This window comes from Phoxinus phoxinus (assembly GCF_949152265.1).
Source record: "Phoxinus phoxinus genome assembly, chromosome: 18".
Lineage (NCBI taxonomy): Eukaryota > Metazoa > Chordata > Actinopteri > Cypriniformes > Leuciscidae > Phoxinus > Phoxinus phoxinus.
The window spans coordinates 11,329,164-11,346,317 of NC_136893.1; the positions used below are offsets into that span (position 1 = coordinate 11,329,164).

Genomic DNA, 17,154 nt, shown 5'->3' on the forward strand with positions numbered 1-17,154 from the left:
AGACACATTTGAGACCGAAGCATCCTGAGAAATTAAGGGAATTTGACGAAATACAAAAAGGAATGTACCAGTGGACAACAAAAGAGAGCCAAAACAACGTTGACACATACCCCTTTTCCACCAACAAGAACCGGGTGCTGGTTCAGAGCCAGAGCCAGAGCTGGTTCAGAGTTGGTTCGACTGACGAGCTTACTAAGAACCGGTTTGCCTTTCCACCGGCTAGAGAGCCACAACAGAGCCAGATCTTACGTCACTGTATACGTCTCATGTTGCCAAGCAACCGCTAGTGCGGTAGCGCCAAACACAAACACGCCAGGCTTGTTCGAGATGCATCGGCTTCTTGCAGATGACATCAAAGCACTGCGATAGCGATCTAAAAGCACAAGGAGTCCTATGCTCTCCAAACACTACCGCAGCTCCGATCGGTCCTCGCGCTCCGATGCATCTCGAACAAGCCATCAACAATAACGGACTTTGCAATACTATGGATGCTCATGGGATTGCAAAAATACATCGGAATCCAACGCGTTGTTCGTGCAGCTCGCCGTAACTTACATAGACGGATATTATAATCGAGCTGCTATTAGCTCGACTAGCTGCTATTTAAAAATGGCGGTCACAAGTTTCTATTCGTCTTGTTGGTCACGGTAACCCCGCCCCCAGCCCCTGACGCAAGCGGTTCTTACTTGGCTCCGTTCTAGACCCTGCAATGATTTGGTGCTACTTAAGAACCAGTTTCATTCCCACAACTTCCATTAATTAGTGGCTACACATTAGAATGGCATCTACAGTTTGTCCCCAATCGTCATCAGTTTTATCACATACAGAGTTTAGAACTAACCCGTGAATTGGCAAGTATCATTGAAGAGAATATAAGGGGGCAGTCTGAGAATCCTTTGTGGAAGGAAGTCCGACAGCCACGCCTAACTTCCAGTAGATTATGTGAAGTTTGTAGCGTTACAGCCAGGATCAGACTTTCAAATCAAGAAAACTTTAATATAGTATCTTTTTGTGTACATTACAAAATAAATACATAAGAGCAGACATGGGAAGTATTTCAATTAAATGTATTTTAAATACGTATTTAATTACTTTAGTGTATTTTGTCATTTGTATTTTGCAGGTGTGAAAAAAATTAAATGTAGTTTGTAACAAAATATTTTGAGGGAGTGTATTTAGAGTATTTTAAATACTTAAGAAAAATCACCATATGCTTATCACCATAGTAAATGATTTTGCCATATTTTCGGTCTGATGTTGGCAATGGCAACGTCCAGGTTAGATGCACGAAAATCACGTGACACCCTGTAGACTGGGCTCCCTCCAAGAAGTTTTGAACACAGGAGAAGAAGTGGCGCTGCTCCTCTTAAACACGGCATTAAGGTAAAGTGTTTTGTGAAAAATATACAGTCTACACACACATATTGCACACTGAACGGCATTATAGAGAAAATAATTGTGCCTTATGAGATCAATGCTCTGTGTTGATCATAAAAGGACATTAACGTACCTATTATGAAGCGCGCGTTTGTCGTAACCACTGAAATCTCCATGCCAAGCAAGCGTTCCCCAATATAACATCCATCTGCAGTTTTACATACGAATTACATATGAGAAATATTGATATTTCGTCGGATTTTGTATAAAATAATCATCAATCCTATTGTTTTTCAATAATTGCACACGCAGCGCGATTCTACTATGGAAAAGGCATACGCGGTCAGGGCAGTTAACGTTAGAGTCTCGTGTGTAAAACAGACCCACACATAGGCCTATTATGATTAAAATGGAATTTTGATTTTGTGACGAAAATTCTCGGTCTGTTATTTTTTTTCCCCTGGAGTAAGTTACTAGCCTATCCCCAACATTTTCTGCAGTAACATTAGTTCTCCACTGATCTGAGCTAATGAGCTGATTACCTAGTGAGGTAGGGGTCTCGAGAGAATAATATATATATATACCACTCTCAAAATCTATTTTAAAGGTCAGGCTATAAAGGCCTACTGTAGTAGTAGGCTTAAAGGCATTCATTTAATGTACATTCAGTAAAGCAATATGGTGTGCATCTTCCTGTATTAATTATTTATTTTAATTTTTTTTATTAGTATTTAACAAGACAACACATAATGATACATTCAATTAAAAGTATGAAATTACAGATTGTCTCAATTTAAACCCTTCAAGAACCCTCCCACCCCCAAAAAAATAAAAAATAATTTAAAATAATAATAAAAAAAAAATAGAGAAAAAAAAAAAAATTGATTAAAATAAACATTCCTCTCTCTAGTAATGGTCTTTCCTCTTTCCAGTAACAGTCAATTATTGTGTATTAGCATTAGTGTCCGGAGAACACAGTAAACCTTTTATGTAGTCTAGAACAGGTTCCCAGGTCGTCTGAAAAGTTTTAAGGGATCCTGAAAACAAAAATCTTAACTTCTCAAGCTTTATACAGCTGAAAACTTCTTGGATCCACCTGTCGTGCGATGGGGGAGTCACATGTTTCCATTTGAGAAGAATAGCTCGTCTAGCTAATACCGAAGTAAAGGCAATAACCTGGCGAGATGAGATAGTCAGGTCAGGTCTCGAAGGAATGCCAAAAAGAGCAGTCAAGGGGTTGGGGTCCAACTCTATGTTAAGAGCATTATTAAGTGTATCAAAAACATTGGACCAAAAGTTTGTCATCCGAGGACAGCTCCAGAACATATGAAGATGATCGGCAGGAGACTGCTTGCAACGATGACAAGCATCACTCATATCTGGGAAAAATTTTGCCAATCTGGCATTAGTCAGATGAGCTCGGTGGAGCACCTTACATTGCAATAAGCCATGTCTGGCACATATGGAAGAGCGATGAACTAATCTTAGAATTTCATCCCATTGATCATCGGTAATAGAAACACCCAGGTCATTCTCCCACAACTCTCTCAGAGAAACAGTAGGGTCTACATTAAGTGTACTTATTAAGTTGTAAATAACTGAAATTAGATGTTTCTGACCTGCGCCTAAAGTGAGAAAATTATCAAGAGGGCATTCAGGCGGACGGTTGGGAAAGTGGGGAAACAGCTTCTGAACAAAGTGTCTAATCTGAAAGAAACGAAACAAATGACTATTGGGTAGATTGTACTTAGCAGACAAAGACGGAAAGGATGCAAACACCCCATCTTCATACAAATCATTCAGCTCGACAAGTCCGATAGTTGACCAGATTCGAAAAGCAGGGTCAGAGCAAGATGGGGAAAAAAGATGATTATTTAAGATAGGTGTGTGAATAGAAGTTCTTTGTAAACCAAAATGTTTCCTAAACTGGACCCAAATTTTGATAGTGTTAGTGACAATTGGATTAGTTGATATTTTACTAATAGCTAAGGGAAGTTGAGAACAAATAACAGAATACAAAGTGCCTTTCGTTGAGACAATCTCTGAATGGACCCAAGGGGGGCATTTATCAGTGTGGACAGAATTGTTCCAATAAAGGATCTTATTAATATTACAAGCCCAGTAATATTGTTGAAAGTTGGGAAGTGCAAGTCCTCCTTTAGCTTTGGGGAGCTGAAGAACTGATTTCTTGAGTCGCGCCGGTTTGTTTCCCCAGATAAATGAACGCAAAATACCATCAAATTTAGTAAAAAAAGACTTGTTAATGCAAATTGGAATATGCTGAAAAAGATAAAGGAATTTGGGTAAAATAACCATTTTAACTAGATTAATGCGGCCCACAAGAGACAAAGGAAGTGAAGTCCATCTAGACATGTCTAACTTCGTTTTATCGACCAGCGGTTGAACATTCTTCTCAAATAGTTGATTAAACGAATTTGTGAAAGAAACGCCTAAGTATTTAAATCCACCTGAAGCTATCTTAAAGGGAAAAAGAGAGTATGAGATCTTACTGGCCTCAGGGTTGACAAAAAATAGCTCGCTTTTTTGCAAATTTATCTTGTAGCCAGAGACACAGCTGAATTTGTCTAGAATGTCTAAAATTACCGGCAAGGAGGAGACAGGGTTAGAAATATACAATAAAAGGTCATCAGCATAGAGAGAAAGTTTATGAACTAAACCATAACGCGATATTCCCTCAAAACCATTATGGCTACGAAGCCAAATAGCTAGAGGCTCTATAGCGAGGTTAAAAAGTAAAGGGGAGAGGGGGCAGCCCTGACGTGTCCCGCGTTGGAGAGAAAAAAGGGGTGAATGCAAGCCATTAGTGTGTACAGAAGCAACCGGTGATGAATAAAGAAGTTGAATCCAAGAAATAAAGTTAGAGTCAAACCCGAACTTCTCTAAAATAAAAAATAAATAAACCCATTCAACTCTGTCGAATGCCTTCTCGGCATCTAAAGACAGAATTATTTCCGGTGACTCAGATTGGGGGGAAAAAAGAATATTAAGAAGCCTCCTAGTATTGAAGAACGAATGTCTCCCTGGTGTAAAACCTGTCTGATCTAGGCAAATTAAAGATGGCAGTACCAACTGAAGACGAGAGGATAAGACTTTAGCTAAAATCTTCAAATCAACATTAAGGAGTGATATTGGTCTATAACTGCCACATGCGGTGGGGTCCTTATCTTTCTTAAGAAGCAGGGAGATGGAAGCCTCACATAAGGTTGGCGGGAGGTGGCCTTCCTTAAAAGAATCATTGTATAGCCTTGCTAAGGTAGGGGTTAGTGAGTAGAGAAAAGATTTGTAAAACTCAGCTGTGAAGCCATCTGGGCCAGGGGACTTTCCAGATTGCATAGATTTAATCGCCTCTTGTATCTCCAACTCAGTGACTGGACCACCTAAATTGTTGGCATGGTCTTCATCAATTTTCGGAAAAGTTAGTGAATTGAGAAAATCAAAACTTGCTGAAGAATTTGAGGAGCTTTCTGACATATACAATGTAGCATAGTAGTCTAAAAAAATAGAATTAATCCCCATTTGATCTGATATCAGTTCACCTGTTGTTGATTTAACTTTCGGAATCCACCTAGAGGCACTAGCCGTGTGAGCTTGGTGAGCCAAAAGCTTCCCTGCTTTGTCACCGTGTTCAAAAAAACGTTGTCTACATTGTCTAAGGTGCCTCGCTGTTATATTTGTCATTAGAAGATCATATTCTGCATGTAACTGTACCCGTTCAGAATAAAGGGTAGGGGAGGGGGAAGAGGCATATAATGCATCTAACTTGTAAAGGTCATCTGCGATAGTAGACAGTCTAGATGTTTCAGTCTTCCTTAAATGCGAAACATAAGAGATTACCTGCCCACGAATAAAAGCCTTGAAAGCCTCCCAAAGAGTGAGACTATTGATATCTGGAGTCTGATTAAGTTCAAAATATAAATTAATCTGAGAAGCAACAAAATCTTTAAAGTTATTGTCTGATAATCTAGAAGAGTCAAATCTCCAAGTAGGAGGTGCGAGTCTACCAGGGGAAAAAACGACATCAATAGACACAGGCGCATGATCGGAAATGACTACTGTGTGATATGTACATGCGGTGACCGAGTTTAACAATTTGTTCTCCAGGAGGAAGAAATCAATCCTCGAGAATGTGTGATGAACGTGTGAAAAGTACGAAAAAACTTTATCTTGAGGATGCTTAAATCTCCAGGGGTCAGAGAGTCCCAACTGAGAGGCATATTCCGATATTACTTTGGCCGATTTGGATAAAGCAGATTGCTTAAAAGAAGACCTATCAAGCGAAACATCCTGGACCAGATTGAAATCCCCCCCAATAATTATATGATGATCGTCCACATTTGGAAGGCTTAAAAAAAACTTAACAAAAAATTCGTCATTATCCCAGTTAGGGGCGTAAATTGAAACTAAAACGACTGGCACATTATGAAGCTTACCTGAGACCATCACAAAACGACCATTAGGATCGGAAATGGTATGGGTCTCTTCAAACATGACCTTTCTGTGTATAATAATAGCAGCCCCACGGGCTCTCTGAGAGAATTTGGAATGATACAATTGGCCCATCCAGGCTCTCTTAATACGGAGCAGATCTGCAGTTCGCAAGTGCGTTTCCTGCAAAAACATAATATCAGCCTTTAGGTGCTGTAAATGCAATAGAACCTTGCCGGCCTTGACACTATTATTTATGCCTTTGACATTCCAAGTGACTAGACGCAGACTATGACCCGTCATCGTAGTGACACTAGCCATTTTATAAAATTAAGATCATAATAAAATCTTGATAAGGTCCATTCTGAAGGAAATGAGGATAAAGAGAGTGCAAAAAGAGAGAGTAAAGGGAGAGGAAAAAAAAAAAAAAAAAAAAAAAAAAAAAAAAACCCAATAGAGAACTTGACTGAGCACTCGGGCTCGACATCTTATACCACACTCCTATCTCACTAGATCATTCTCCCCCGCGTTACCAAAAATTAGAGCCTACCCACACCAAGAAACAGAGCAAAACAAGAAGTCCAGAAACATGACTTCAACCATACCATACTGTAACAGTAGAAATAAGCAAGCAAAGAGAAAGAAAAAGAAAAAAAAGAATATAAGAACCATACAACTAACCACATGACCTTGTATATGTCCTATTATTACAATGCAAGTGAGCCGTTGGTTTCCTGTCAAAGGTTAAAACAGATTGTTGACTAAGCAAGGCACTTAATGAAATAGACCAAATTAACAGCCTTTCAAAGAGGCATATATTAAACGCAAAATAAAGCATGAATGTTTTATGACCATTCAGCACTTAACCAGTGGTCAAGTCCAGATCAGTTACGAAACACAAATTACACAGTAGTACTGTCCTAATATAAGTCCAATATAGTAAATGCAGTAAATGGCCCACTGTCGAACTAAAACTGAATAGGTACTACCAATGCATTAGCTAAGAAAAAAAAAAAGGAAAAAAAAGAGAAAGAAACTGTCAGCAAAACTGAATCTACGTATGAAAATCTACGTATGAAACACGTATGAAACACGCATTGAACTTGATATAAAACCTGAAATTCAAAGTTATTGTGACCACATATCCAGTGGCCTAGTCCAGATCAAGCTCTTGGTCCAACATAATATTAGTATAAATGCAGTGAATGGACCACTTTCAAACAAAGTCAGTAAGTCCAGATGCTCTCGCGAAAATTACTAACAAAACAAACAAGCACAAAAATAAACCAAATATAACATGTGCACCTGTATAAAAGCCAAAACACAATATATGCAGCCCATGTGTTTGAAATGTGCAGCTGACAGTCAGGTTAAAGTGAAAAGAAAAAGGATATATGGGACGAATCGCATCACAAAGAAGAGTCAGCTCGGGCAGATGCCACGTAATCTTCAGCCTCAGTCACCGACGAGAACGACCTCTTACCCCCATCTTTGGTCTTGATGGACAACCTCGCAGGGAAAAGTAGAGCTGGTCTAAGTCCCAGGTTATACAGATCCGCCATCACCCGCCGATATTTAGACCGTTGTGCCATCACTTCGGGCGCATAGTCCTCGTATATAGCAATGGGGTTACCTTGGAACATCAACTTGCCTCTTTTAACTCGAGCTTCGCGGATAATCCGCTCTTTTTGCTGATAGCGGTGAATCCGGATGATGACAGCGCGCGGCTTTTCTCCAGCCGCGGGTTTGTTGACGAGGGTCCTATGGGCCCGATCGATCTCCGGTGGAGAAGGCAAAACATCCTCTCCCATGACGTCAAACAAGAGCTGAGAAAAGTAGGCAGAAGGACGGGGCCCCTCAATCGATTCCGGTAGACCAACTATGCGAATGTTATTACGGCGGCTGCGAGATTCAAGATCCGAAACTTTAGCAAGCAGCTTAGCGTTGCTGTCAGACAGCGCGGTACAAGTCGCTTCCAGCGCGAGCACGCGTTCATCCAGCGCATTAGCACTGGACTCAAGAGAAGCAATCTTGTAGGAATGGTCAGATACCGCTGATTGAACGCAGTCTATCTTGGCCTCGAGTGAGGATATGGACGACTTAAATTCGGACAAGAGGGCCTGACGATGTTCATCCAACAGTTTAGCAATCCCCGCCATATTGAGCTCGCCGGAATCGCCATCTGCGAGGTCCGTTTTGGTTTCTTTTTTGCTTTGCTTACTCGATTTGGAAGTCATGTTAACGAAGGTGTATAAATTTCGTCCGTGTGAACCGTTTAAAACTGAAATAAATGTATAGATTGGCTCAACTGAAACAGTAAAAGCGGGAGAAACACGCAAACACGTCTACTCCATCTACCTTCCGGAAGTCGAACCTCCTGTATTAATTATTAAGATTTAAAGTGAATAGATTTCATTCTGGCTAAATGTTTTATTAACAGCTTATTATTTGGTGTGTAATAATTTGAGTTATGGCTGTTGTGTAAATTGCAACTGATAATCTAACAATAATATTTTTTTACCATTTAGTTTGAAATGCAAGACATCCGAGATGAGTGAAGATCACAACCCATCAGAACTGTGCCAGGCCGCCACAGCAACAGATGAAGGTACCACAGGGATAAAGTGTGCCATTCTTCAAAATTCTCCATGGGACATTCTTCAAAATAGTATCTCAAATCCCAAGTGGAAAGATAGAAGCTGAGTGTCAGCTGTGCACAACCAAAAAAGTAATCATATGTGGCTCGCATCAAGCAACATCAAACTTTAAGACACATTTGAGACAGAAGCATCCTGAGAAATTAAGGGAATTTGACGATTACAAAAAGGAATGTACCAGTGGACAACAAAAGAGAGCCAAAACAACGTTGACACATACCCCTTTTCCACCAACAAGAACCGGGTGCTGGTTCAGAGCCAGAGCCAGAGCTGGTTCAGAGTTGGTTCGACTGACAAGCTTACTAAGAACCGGTTTGCCTTTCCACCGGCTAGAGAGCCACAACCGAGCCAGATCTTACGTCACTGTATACGTCTCATGTTGCCCAGCAACCGCTAGTGCGGTAGCGCCAAACACAAACACGCCAGGCTTGTTCGAGATGCATCGGCTTATTGCAGATGACATCAAAGCACTGCGATAGCGATCTAAAAGCACAAGGAGTCCTATGCTCTCCAAACACTACCGCAGCTCCGATCGGTCCTCGCGCTCCGATGCATCTCGAACAAGCCATCAACAATAACGGACGTTGCAATACTATGGATGCTCATGGGATTGCAAAAATACATCGGAATCCAACGCGTTGTTCGTGCAGCTCGCCGTAACTTACATAGACGGATATTATAATCGAGCTGCTATTAGCTCGACTAGCTGCTATTTAAAAATGGCGGTCACAAGTTTCTATTCGTCTTGTTGGTCACGGTAACCCCGCCCCCAGCCCCTGACGCAAGCGGTTCTTACTTGGCTCCGTTCTAGACCCTGCAATGATTTGGTGCTACTTAAGAACCAGTTTTACTGGTTCGGAGCTGGTGCTTTGGCGGTGGAAAAACAAAGAACCGATTTGAAACTAGGCTCTGGCTCCGAACCAGCATCAGCTCTGCCTTGGTGGAAAAGGGGTAACAGACTACTCTGTTTGGTCACGTTGGCCTATCAGTACCACAAAGTAAAATTGACTCCCTTGTGACATCCTTTATTGTCAAAGGAATGTACCCATTAGCCACGGTTGAACAGAAATAATTTACAGACTTAGTGCAGGGACTTTGCCCAGGTGCTGGTGTCATGTCCAGAAGAACTCTCCGAAGACAAATTGATGATGAATTTACTGCAAAGACAACAAACCTGAAGGAGACACTTAAAAACGTAAAGCATGTTTGTACAACTGCTGATATCTGGTCAACAAAAAATACCAGTTATATGGGTGTAACTGTACACTAGAGATACACTTGAAAGAGAATCAGCTGCTCTTGCGTGCAGACGCTTTCCCAGCCCTCATACATACAGCCGTATAGCAGAGCTTTTGGAGGAAATTCACACAGAGTATGGACTGACTACAGAAATTATTGTGGCTACAGTTACTGATAATGCCTCCAATTTCGTAAAGGCGTTTGAAGAGTTCAATATATGTGTATCGGATGGACAAGATGAAATTGAAGAGCAGGAACGTGATCTGTCCTACGTCATCATAGATCCTGAAGAAGAAGAAACGTCAGGGTGTTCTATCATTTTACCACCTCACATCAGGTGTGCCACAAACACACACTTAGTTTGGTCTCAACAACTGATGCTAAGAAATCAATCAAAGAGAATCCAACTCTCTCTAGACTGAATCACTCAACCATGGCAAAGTGCTCAGCCCTATGGACTGCATCTGGCAGACCAAAGAGTGCTGAGATGCTAAGCCAACTGATTGACCAGCAACTCAAGACACCCTGCATTTGCAGGTGGAATTCTCTGTATGACTGCTTGAGTCAGTTGGCATGTCTTCGTGAGAAGCTTCCTGAGATCATGACTGCCTTGCAACTTCCATTATTCAGAGAAGTGGAACTTGACTTCATTGAGGAATATTGCAGAGTGTTGAAGCCTATTGCCATTTCGATAGATCGCCTTCAAGGGCAAAATGCATGTTTCTATGGTGAGCTTTTACCGACTCTCTTTGCTGTCCAAGCTAAATTACAAGACTTGCAAGCTTCAAACCTGCGCTACTGCTCACACATTTTGCAAGCTACCTTAGCTGGCTTTGAGAGGAAGTTCAGCAACTTCCTGCAGCTGAAGACGGATGTAAACGAAGCCATCCTTGCTACAGTAACACATCCATTTTTCAAGATGAGGTGGTTGCCTTTGAGACTAACATGTGAGAAGAAGAGGACACATCAACTCATTCTGCACGCAGCTGAAGAGCTTGGTCTTCTGTCAGAGAGTGATGCTGCATCAACAAGCACCACTGAGGAGAATGAAGATGAATTCTTTGTCTTCTCTGATCAAGGTAAGGATAAAATGTATCCACTTCAGAAGGCTTGTAGCAAACAGCAATTTTAGGTGTTAATCATTAAATGAGAAGTTATTCATATGTCATATTGTTACCTTGTGTATGAAAGTATATGAATAACAATGTTTGTTTTTTATGATTCTATTGTCTTCACTCTCAACAGGAATCGACAACCAGATGGACACAGAGGTCTTACCAAGCCACAGCAAAGCAGAGTTAGAGACCCTTCACTTCCTGGAGGAAAGGACCTGGCTTCACTGGACTCGTATCCACTAATCAAGCTGCTCTTCGTGAGATTCAACACCACTCTGCCATCATCAGCACCAGTTGAGCGTCTCTTTTCTTTTGCAGGCATGGTCTACCGCCCTCATAGAAGGGGATTAACTCCTGAATTATTGGAGAAGTTGGTTATACTTAAAAACAATTAGCCTAAATACAATGGTTTAGTTCTCTTTTGTAGCATAGTGTTTTTGCTACTATTTCTGTTATTGACCTTTCAATAAAGTTCCTCATTAAAGCTGTTTATAAACTTCTATATTTATGTTGTTTCCCCTCCCTTAGCCAGTGGTGAGGAAATGTCTCTCTACGCTTATTCAAGCCTTAAGGCACGAGTAGAGTAACGGTGATAATATGGCTTTTTTTTTTTTTGAGATTTAGTGATTTAGAGATTTAGTGAAAAGCCCATGCTTTTTTATTTTGCTACTTCGCCATTTTGAATTTACACATTCCTCGTATTTGTGTTATTACTACTATTTGTGTTATTGACCTTTCAGTAATAAAAAAAAGACTTAAGATTATTGTGGGAGTATTTTTGTATTTTCAAAATACTAATTACTTGTATTTTATTTAAATACATTTTTCACATCAGTATTTTGTATTTTATTTTGTTACATTTCATGAGCCAGTATTTGTAGTTTGTAACAAAATAGTTTTTGATGTATTTGTGCCCACCTCTGCATAAGAGTACATTTAAAAAAAGTACAGCAGCATATATAATCTCTTGAACAAAATACATAAAGATCAGTTAAATAATATGGCAGAGCTATATTTATATATTTTTTGTAGAACATTTCAGTTATACCTGTATTAAAAGTACACTATGAATATTACAACACTAAATAAATAAGCATCACAATGCAATTTAATGAAAATGTTTTCAACATTTTGTCACAAGGAAAGCTGTGAAATGTAAATAAGAGTTGTTTCTTCTTTGAGTGGAAACATAAAAAGGTACGCAACAGGACTGACCACTTTTAGTCTCCGACTGCTACTGCTAGCGGTTTCACCGGAAAAGAGTTTACCCTACTTCCGGTCTCGGCTGCTATTTTTGGCAGATAAGGCCTATAAGCACGTCATGTGAAAAATGCTCTTCGCACATCTATGTAGATTCAATGTCTGCTGTTAGATGAAAATGAAGTCAAAATGTTGAATGTTGTTTATATGCAGATTAACTGCCTTAATGATGTATTTTTTTTTTTTTAAAGGAATGCCTAATTAAATTTTTGGCCTTGTCTTTTGCAAGGTTGGGTCTTTCCTTTTTTTCCCCTTTTCTTGTTTTTCCCCTTCTTTTCTATTTTTTTTTTCTTTTCTATTCTTTTCCCAGCGGCAGGCTGGGCCTCTCCATCCACGTTTATCAAGTTCTATAACTTGGAAGTTCCCGCTTTGCAAGCTAAGGTTCTTATATAGGAAAAACGTTTAAGCACTATATAACACGACGCTGTCTGGTCTATACATATCCCCTTATAAGGCCCACTGACGTTGCTCTCTTTTTGGGGTCATAACTTACTCTTCTATGGGCCCCGGGCTTCCTTCCCGGGCCATAGTATGTGTGGGTTATAAGCACGCACAGCGTTTTAAATGGGGTTCCCATAGCGTAAGCTTCCCTTACGCAATACGAGAGTACTCACGAAAGGGAACATCTCGGTTACTAAACGTAACATCGGTTCCCTGAGAGAAGGGAACGAGTATTGCGTAACCCGCCGTGCAACTGTGCTTAGATTGGGTCGATCGCTTCAGTTGATTTAACCTAAATTCCTATGCCGGAAAATGGGCTTCTTATAGGCTTAAGCCACGCCCATATTGGCAGGCTCGGACGGGACAGGGCGCGAAGCGACCTTGTAGTGAAGACTACCTTGCTCTCTGATAAGGGCTGGTTTCAGGTGTGTTTAGCAGTGTACTAGGTGTGTCGGTCAGAACACCACAGAGATACAAGTGATCAACTTGAACTGCTTTATTATGGCAAGGATATAAGATGAACATCAGAGGGAGGAGTCAACTACTAACATACACCTTACTCAACTTCCAGAGACGTAGGAGGCGGCTTGTGACCTGCAATGGGCCTATTGGAGCTTCATGGGTGACAGTGAATTATCTGAGCCTTCTCTGGCGAAAGCAGGTTGTTTCCAGAATTCTGAGGAATTACAGTCGGTATGAGGTTTGGAATAGTGTCAAGCGAGTAATCAATCATTGAGATGTGAGCACAAGAGGCCCAGGTGGAAGAAGAGATGGAGTAATGTCGTTGGCTTAATGAGTAGGTGTTAAGTCTTGATCTGATGGGAGTGTAACATGAATTGTGCTGATATTTTGATGTGGTTTCCCTGTAAAAGACAAAGAACAGCACTCAAATAACAGCAACGCTATTACAAATGACCACGTTAGCACCGTTACATATGCCACATTATCATAGCATTACTATACAAACTATTTGACTCCTCCCCTCATTCATGAACCATGCATGAACACAAGATATAACGTCACACGGACAAGCATTATGCTACTTATATGACTCACAATTATATCTTCCATCGTTTTTACTGTTATTATCTATCAACATGAGTTATTAAACATTATAAACATCATCTATGAACACTGATGATCGACAGTTATGAGGCATAACACAGGTAAATTGGCATCGCGCCATAAGCCCACACGGACGTTAACAGCATCATTGCATCATAACATCACAATCAGCGTAGATCGGCATACAGTAGGATTCCTGTACTCACTCTAATAAGACGCACCACAGAAGCACAATATACACTCAATCTTAGGCCGATAACCAACGTTATTCGTCTTCTCCAGCGCCCGTGCATGCGAACTGATATCTGAGGCGATATGCGTCACTCTGTGGCCCTGTCCCAAATGGCACACTCCGGACTTGTGGACTTCCTCAGAGTCCACACTTTGGTGACGTCATGTAGTGCAGACCTATAGGGCCTATGGCGCGAGTCCACGAGGGCGCATTGAGAGGTATTTTTGGGACAGACTCGATCGTCACGCCGGAAATAGGAAGACGGTCTGGTTGTTGTTTAAATATTATATTTCTACATTTACATATGACTCTGTAAAGCCCTGACATTCGGTTCTATTTATTTAATGAATCATAATGCGATCGTAGCCTATTATTCACCAAGCTATTTATGTTTATATTAAATATAAATATATATTTATATTTATGTTTGAGACATCAACCACTGGTTGAGGACCATAATGTTTGTATAAACTGTAGGTAACAACTGGTAAATGTACACCTAGGTCATACAAACCATAATGATATTTACACTTAAATATTTTCTTCTCAGTCATGTTAACAAATGTCTGTGAGCGAAAGCTCCTCCCATCCATTGTCTGATTTGCCTTTCGCAAGGATTCCTGGGTAGTTAAAGTGCGTGAAGCCTGCATCCATGCGGGCTTCGTGGAAGACCGCTTCAAGGGTACAAAGGGGGCGCTGCTGAGCACACTTCAGAGTGTTAAAATGAGGATTGGGACGGCCTACGGACTCGTAGACTCAGCGAGCACGCGCAATTTAAGTCCACGAGACCGAAAGTCCACATGAAGTGCACCATTTGGGACAGGGCCTGTGAAGAATCATTAGCTTTCTGAGCTCGTGCACGTCGGACTTTCATAATAAAAGTCCCAAGTACTGTTAAGCGCTACAGCGCTCTTAATCCTCTCAAATAGGCTTTTCCACAGACCTGATAGGTTCACGTGGCTCAGCCGCCTCGCCATAGGTTTGTGCAGTTGCCGCAGCACAGCCAATCAGCGCGCTAGAATGCTCTGCTGTGCAGCTGCACTGCGTTTTACATATAATTAGAAGGATAATTTGTGGCTTCAATATTCTTGAGAAAAGGAATTTTCCCATAGCGTAAGCTAGCTTTACGCAATACTCGTTCCCTTCTCTCAGGGAATCGAGGTTTCGTTTAGTAACCGAGACGTTTTCTTGATTACTTCAGTTAAAGGTCCCATGACATGAAATTTTCACTTTTTGAGGTTTTTTAACATTAATATGAGTTCCCCTAGCCTGTATATGGTCCCCAAGTTTCTAGAAATTTCAATCGGTGTAAATCGAGCTTTTGCTATCTTTCTCTGCCTTTGAGAAAGTGGAAGCTCAATCGGGCTGATCTTGAATCTCCTCCTTATGACGTCATAAGGAGAAATGTTACCTTCCCTTTCTCTGCTTTGCCCGCCCAGAGAATATTTCCCATGTCAAGTCAAGTCAAGTCACCTTTATTTATATAGCGCTTTTTACAATACAGATTGTATCAAAGCAGCTTCACAGTGATAACATGAAAATAATACAAAAACCAATTACATCATCGTCCACCTTTAAGGCAGATCTATAATATTGGTGAATATTAAATGTCCCCAACTAAGCAAGCCAGAAGGTAAGGCAACAGCGGCAAGGAACCAAAACTCCATCAGTTGACAGAATGGAGAAAAAAACCTTGGGAGAACCCAGGCTCAGTCGGGGGCCAGTTCTCCTCTGGCCAATGAGTGAACAGTGTATGATTATGATTCAGGAGCATTACAGGTCAGAAGTTCAGAATGAATCAGAGTATTTGTCCAGTTCCTGTTGGTTGAAGTCGGATTGGAGAGGAGGAGAGACTGGTTGACACTTCAGGTCAGCGGCGTCGTCGTGTCCTGGCGCTGGTCCTTCATCAGATCTGGATCCGGCCTGGTTCCGGTGGACAGCAGTAAACCTCGGGATAGACAGAGAGACATAGCGTAGACGCCATCCTTCTTATGATGTACCAAGTACATCAGGATTTACGGGAAGTGTTCCCGGTCCCGGCTGTTCTAAACTATGAATTGAATTATAGAAGTCTATAATGTGTTATGTGTATGCTAGGCCGAAGAGATGTGTTTTTAGTCTAGATTTGAACTGACATGCATGAGAAAATGAGCTAGGAAGTAGGAACGCGTGCGTGCGATGGGAGATATCATGGCTTTTGAGCGAGCGAAGCATAATAATTGCTCAATAATTGGATGTACAAATGAACACCGAAGCCTTTTTTTAGTTCCTTCATCCAAGCCCCAGAAGAACCAGTGGATTAATTTCATTTTCTCTGGAAATGCGCCGACACAACTCCCCAAAGTTTTGCATGTCTGCGGCAAACATTTCACCGACGACTGTTTCCTCAACTTGGGTCAATACAGAGCTGGCCTCGACGAACGTCTAAAAATAAATCGATCAAGCTAACGTTACCAAGCAACACTTTCTGATGTGTAATTGTTCAAGTTCAGACAGGTAATCTTTCTCTCAAAATCGTTCAATACTGCTGTTTATGCCTCAGTAAGTCAAGCCAGTGACTAAAATATCAACTTCACATTAGTAGGATGAAAATAATCGTATTTAAATTGTGAATAAATTATGAAAGCGATAAAAGAACAATCTTTCCACACAGCGCGATCGAGTTTATCTGGACACTTTTGCCAAACTCGTTATGAAATAAATGACGCACGTTACACTGCACATGATCGCTCTTACTGTATTTACATCATCGTGTTTGCATTGGTGAAAGCAGAGAGAGTGCAGAAACTGCGTTGCAATGATAAGAGGCTTGATTGAGATGAGCAAAATCTGCGCAAAACCGATCACCGGTGATCAGCGCGAGATGCATGCTGGTTAGAATAGAAATGTGTTCGACTGCGGTCCGCCTTGGCTCTGATGTCATGCTGACGTATGTAAAAAAAACTCTCGCGAGCGCAAGGCGCACGTGCCGGATTCTGCAGTTGCGCGCAGTTGCTCTCCACCGACTGCGCTGATCAAAAGCATGATGGGAAACGACTTGCTGACGACACAGCTTAATGCTCAAAACAACCGTGATGTATTGTTCTCTTTTAAAATTTTGATTTTAAAACTCTGATATCATGGTTTATGTGTATAAATTATGTGCGAATATTCCCGAACTCTCTGACAGTGCAATCTCTATATGGATTATGTGATTATGCAAATTAATTTTTTTATAAGAAAAAAATGATTGATAAACACGTATTTGGAATGGAATTAAATAACCAGTGCTTTGGGTGTCTTGTTCATTATATTTATTTTCATATAAAAGCAACAGAACTTA

General features: G+C 40.9%; 1 protein-coding gene across 1 annotated transcript; it reads left to right on the forward strand.

The window, feature by feature from the left end:
• Positions 1-1,022: 1,022 nt before the first annotated feature.
• Positions 1,023-11,943, forward strand: LOC306986047 (uncharacterized protein). Its single transcript, XM_079588894.1, has 3 exons — positions 1,023-1,383; positions 8,352-10,798; positions 10,965-11,943. Exons 2-3 carry the CDS (start codon positions 10,153-10,155, stop codon positions 11,075-11,077), a joined length of 759 nt encoding a protein of 252 aa, XP_079445020.1. The 5' UTR covers positions 1,023-1,383; positions 8,352-10,152; the 3' UTR covers positions 11,078-11,943.
• Positions 11,944-17,154: the final 5,211 nt, after the last annotated feature.

What these genes read in the sequence shown, in the direction of transcription:
- LOC306986047 (XM_079588894.1), top strand. Translation starts at nt 10,153, where the DNA reads ATGGCAAAGTGCTCAGCCCTATGGACTGCATCTGGCAGACCAAAGAGT. An exon ending in CTTTGTCTTCTCTGATCAAG is followed by an intron (nt 10,799 to 10,964) that starts GTAAGGATAAAA and finishes CACTCTCAACAG; the next exon opens with GAATCGACAACCAGATGGAC.